Source organism: Vollenhovia emeryi, unplaced genomic scaffold (assembly GCF_000949405.1).
Source record: "Vollenhovia emeryi isolate VEMERY1.0 unplaced genomic scaffold, V.emery_V1.0 DF939313.1, whole genome shotgun sequence".
NCBI classification, from domain to species: domain Eukaryota; kingdom Metazoa; phylum Arthropoda; class Insecta; order Hymenoptera; family Formicidae; genus Vollenhovia; species Vollenhovia emeryi.
The window spans coordinates 138,786-144,426 of NW_011967053.1; the positions used below are offsets into that span (position 1 = coordinate 138,786).

General features: G+C 37.3%; 1 protein-coding gene across 10 annotated transcripts in view; it reads left to right on the forward strand.

Moving 5' to 3' along the window:
- LOC105558773 (potassium voltage-gated channel protein Shaker) overlaps nucleotides 1-5,641 on the forward strand; it is a 127,310-nt gene that overhangs the window by 111,722 nt on the left and 9,947 nt on the right. For 9 of the 10 annotated variants that reach the window (XM_012006674.1, XM_012006673.1, XM_012006676.1 and 6 more), the window contains one exon: nucleotides 5,034-5,224. In XM_012006674.1, coding sequence (XP_011862064.1) covers nucleotides 5,034-5,224 — 191 coding nt within the window. Of the gene's footprint in view, nucleotides 1-5,033; nucleotides 5,225-5,641 lie in introns of those variants that run through there. The other variant, XM_012006682.1, reaches the window with a different exon arrangement.

The following is a 5,641-nucleotide window of genomic DNA, read 5'->3' on the forward strand; positions in this document are numbered from 1 at the left end:
GAGAGGCGAGAGAGAGCGAGAGAGAGCGAGAGAGAGAGAGAGAGAGCGAGAGAGAGAGAGCTAGAGAGAGAGAGGTCTAACACACGCAGCTCCTCGACTTCTTTCGGCCACTAAACATCTCTTTGAGGTTGCCCCAACACTGATTGATTGTTTAAATATTTTTGGCAAAATTTGGATTGAAATATGTTTTATAGTTTGGATGAGTACGGACTTTAAATCAATTTGAGTCTCAATAAGTGTACCGTATTTGGCACACAATACGAATATTATTAGTATTACGCAATAATTGTAACATTACATATGTAAGACAGTCTGTAAAATTAGTCGAGATTGTTGGCGCAATCACTTTTTGTCCTTTTTATCTTTGCCTTTCCTTCTGGTCGGCTCGAAGCACGCTTTGGTTATTCTATGTTGATCATATATCTTCCTGTTTGTTTCAAATTTTTAATAATGGATACATTTGATTGCCACCAAGATTTTGATTGATAAGAGGTTTTTATGTTGTATACGGGAAAGCAATTTTATACAAAAATTTTAATGAATCTAATTATTTATTTAAATGTAAAGAAAATTTAAATTTGAATTTATTCGGAAATCCATTTACTTTGATAATTATACGTATTAAGCTGTGTTCTTGAAATTTCAAGATAATGATTAGAGCTATTTTTTCATTGGTTTAAAATGATTAAAAGCCGGTTCCAACCTCGTGGTAAGTTAATTAATAGTTAAATCATATGTACGTCTAGGTTTGTCCTTTAAATCAGACAAAGATGGACATATAATTTAACTATTAGTTAGCTTGCCAAGAGATTGGAAAAACTGGCCCTAAAAGTGGTACATTTCTCCAATTCTTTTTTTATCTTATGGCACTCTCATTAATTACAAAACTGATATCTGTCTTATGCATTGCATTCTTACATTCATATATAATGCCTCTTACTAAAAATTTTTGACATATTTCAAATTGTATAAATTGTTGACTATATTTTAAAATTTTAATATTACAAAATTTGGTCGAGGCACTTTATATGAAACTCATATTATTACATTGTTGCTGAATCACGATGGGGAAACTCTAAATCTCACGAATCGAAACTGCTATTTATCACGTCAGTTTCCAATTATGCAACCTATAATTACATGTTTCCATAGCATTTTAATACACAGATTACATTTCATATTCCATTTCACAATACTTTTGCTTTTGCCTATTTACACTTTCTCACGCAATCTCCTATAATCACTTTGTTACATTTTTGATCGGTTTTTTTTTTAAATGTGTTCAAAGTCGATTTTCTTGTACTAACGGTTTGTTGCAAAAAATTCAAACTTTCGTTGAAAAGTTCAGTTTCTCGTTAAAAATTAATTTACAAAACGCATTATTGGGACGGTGATACTGTCGAAACATTCTATATATACATATCCCTGAATTTTCTAGAGCTATTATGTAGTAGCTTACTCGGCACTTCGCGCAAACGTATGAATGCGTAAAATTAGTGTGGCTCAGATCACGCATCAACAACTCCAATTTTGACGCTCGTAAAGATTTTGATGATGCTTATTGTTTCTTCTGCGCATTATACATCTTGCCATTTGCTCAAACGTGACCCTTGAGAATTATATCGTTTTAAAGTATCCTGGACACACCTGCTCATTTAACGCTTGAAGAATTGTAACGGAATTCGTTCGAGTTGTATTATAAATTGTAGGAAATTTAAACATATCCAGTCTATTCGACAAATAAAATTATGTTCGAAAGAAAATTAATCTAATTCCTAGTTAAAATTTTTTATCCGGCGTAAGTGGATAGAATTTTAATTTCTGTTAAAATATAAAGCGGCCAATTTATCTTTCATTTTTTATGACTAACAATAAGTGTAAAATACTCTTGACATTCCTCACTTGAGAGGAATTTCCGACGTTTCGTGGCCCAGGAGGCCTCTCGCGAACGATTGCCTCCCGTAAATCAATAAGTGTCCTCAGACACTTCGGAACCGCCCCGGAGCACGCGAAAGAAAAAATCATGCAGAGATTCGAAGCCACCATACTACGCTGCACTCTTCGTATCGATCGATGCACGCCCGCGAAATGCGCGCGGCCGCGAGGTGTCCAGGCAGCCGCGGCTATTTCACTTCCGATGACCTCCGCAACGCGGTTTGATGAACTCGCACTATAAATGGCCGATATTGTTTGCAAGACTATGACACTTGCCCTTTGCACGTTGTCGACAGTAGAACCGTAACGTTGAGCACCAATGATTAACAAATAATCGACTTCCTCTCGAAATTAATATTCATGAAGAAAATTAAATTAATTTTCATAACAAAGAAAGGAATTAATTAGAGATAATAGTAAAATGAAAAACGTACCGAGATAATTTTTATGTTATCTTCACGATTCTTAGAAAAATGTCGAAATACGTAACAACCTGCGGGTATTTTTTTTGGTTCACTTTATTAAAAGTAACTTGATGACGCAATGGCGTGATCGACTGTGCGCAGAAGTGAATGCTGTTTGTCCACTAAAGTGATCGCACAATGACGTCAACCCGCATGGCTCACGCATGATACTATTCATCAACATGAAAGTTTTTGGAACGGCGAGTATGTCATTTAAGGGAAAATCTCCCGAGCAAAGACGAGTCGACCACAATTCTCTGAACATGATATGAGCGGGTATAAAATTAAATCTTATTTTTCTTATCTTCGCTTAGATACATTCCAGGCGAAATTGAAAATGACTACATCATCTCGACATGTCGAAATGATATAAAGATTGATATAAATCTTTCTACGTCTCTGTATGTTGTTGAATCGACGACGAGAAAAAGAGTACCACTCGTGACTTGCGTGAATTCCGATCAATCAGAGCGATCGGATTCACGTATTTTTTAGCTTAATTATCTAGAGAGAGATCCTCGATTATCCAGACTGTTTTTACTTCATTCAAATTCATTTGCATTTCATCCAATCTCTTTCTCGGTTTTGACTCTTCCTTGTTGTGCGCTTTTGAAATAAGGGATTTCCGAGTTTCCTAAATTTGCAAAATTTTCTTTACAAGGAGGACCGATGCATGCGTCCTTGTTTGACAATTGCCTAGCATGCGATTGCCAAAACTATTGTTATTACAATAATCACAGTTATTATTTTAAATGTTACTTTCTTGCTCGATCCCATTTCTCCTCGTGACTATGCCATTGCCATTAATACGATCACTGGTCATGCATCACGAAGGTCCATAGTACGACAATATCTTGCGGGAACAATCTCTTTTTTTTTGGGAATCTAATATAATGCTTATTCAATATAATCACTTACAATTAGCGCTACATAGATGCAGGCGAGTTGTTTTGTACATCTCTCTATAAACTTGCTGTATCAATAAATAAATATCAACGAAAAGTTGAAACATGTTTAAGACTCCTGGTTTTTGCTGCAGTTGTCCTTGTTTAATGACGTCAGAAGCGAGAAATTACACGCTAAGAAGTCTTGCGTTACATTTTCAAATAAAAGACGATATTTGGACGAAAGAAACATTTCGGATTACTTTGGCACACTTGTAAAATTGTCTGAAAACTACATTTTCCTCGATAGTTAATAAACAGCCGTAAAATGAACGTGATATGGTGCCTGGTCATGCAAGTTATTTCATTTAATCGACCCTCTCACACAGAAGAAATGAATCGCGAATCATTTTTTTAATATCATTGCGCAAATTTCACAGCGTTATTTAATCGGCAATAGAAAAATTCCCAATTTGTTAAACTAATTGTCAAATTGACAAATTAACTGTATCTTCAATAGTGCTAAAGTGAGAAAACAGAGAGCACATAGGGAAAACATGGAAGAAAGCACACAACAAACTTTTCGTTTATATTTAAATAGTTGAGCTGTTCGGTAAGCGAGAACTTGGATTTTTATGTCCTACTTGTAATATAATTGGCGTCTCTTCCGTTAAATACCAACTTAGAAATAGGAGACGGCTTGGCAAAGTTAAACGTAAAAATTAAGGCTATTTTTAACATAAATTCGTCTGTTTTCAAAGAATAAATTGATATTATAACAATAAGAATTTTTGCAATTTACTTAACCGTTAATTGACGACGGTATAATTGATTAGTGCGGTTTTTGCAATGTTAAATATTCACATGTTTTCGAAGTATCGAGCTATTTTTATTCGGCGCTAATAATGACGCCACAATCTTTCATGCCTCTTCGGTGCACAACGAGCAATTGTTCGGGCACATTTCGCGAACGCCAGCAAAAGAGAAGGCGGGCACTCGATTGCCTTATTCTTCTTTGAAAAGTCAAAGCAACTCGATTCGGTCAAGTCCTCATCTCGTGTGCATCATTGATCTATCGAACTGTTCTGGCCTTACTGCAACGAGGTACAATCAAACGCAACCCTAATATAAATTGACCAATCAGAATCAACGGTATAAATTCTGATGGAAGAAAATGTTATCGCAATTGGCGCATTATTTTCAGTGGGCTAATCACACAATATCCTTTTTTCCAAGGAACTTGTGGTACACTACGAAGAGATCATTTTGATGAATCCCTACGTTAGTTTACTAGTCTAGCCTAGGCTGCTCGCTTATACTAGACGCATCATGCTATACTAATATACGATCGAAGACGTATGGAATTAATCGTACGACGTTGGCAGAATGCACAATCGAAAATGTAAGCGTCGAACTATCGCTGAAAGAGATAATCTCCTTCAATATGGGTTTACCGGTGAGGTAAAGTGTATTGCAAATAAATCACTTAAATAGATACAATTCGTATGCAAGTCTTTTTTGACGCATACGTTTCCTTCATTTAACATTCTGCCAACGCACGCAGATTGTCATGTAACTATAGTACCGCATAATTAGCGCCACACTAGACACGGCAGACTCACACAATGATAGAAACACCACACCTAGCACCAAGCCGAATTTTGCGATCATAATCCCAAGTCGCCGCGTTATAACACACCGCCTCACAGGCGTGGTACTTGATGCGATGTTCCTCCCCATTCTGTTACAGGCCCGTGGGAGTTTGGGGGAAAATTGTGGGCTCGTTGTGCGCGATCGCCGGTGTCCTAACGATTGCTCTACCCGTTCCCGTAATCGTCTCCAATTTCAACTACTTCTATCATCGTGAGACTGACCAGGAGGAGATGCAATCGCAGAACTTCAATCACGTGACTAGTTGCCCGTATCTTCCTGGCACCTTAGGTACGTCGCAGTATCCTTCCAGGAAATGTATTTCACGAGTTTCTATCTTGCTAATCGATAATTATTTCGAAGGTCATTTTTAATAATGTATTGTAATGAAAGTAATAAAAGAAAATTTGACCGACGGCTAGAAATCAATGTGAAATTTCGTCAAATAAGTTTTACAGGGTGCTACGCAATATATTGACTTCCGGTCATGGGAAGGTAGAGGGGACTAAGACAAACAGAAAAGTATTGTACTATTTTGCGCTTGGACGAATAGTTATCGAGATACGAAATTTTAAAAATCGCCGTATTAGCCCAACCTACTGGCGAATGTAAGCGCGCAGTGAGATGCGTCGGCCTAGCGGCCCCGCGCGGGGAGACGTACGAGCGGTCGCGTAAGCGGCGGACGGGCAGCGGCGCGCCTCGCCTTCC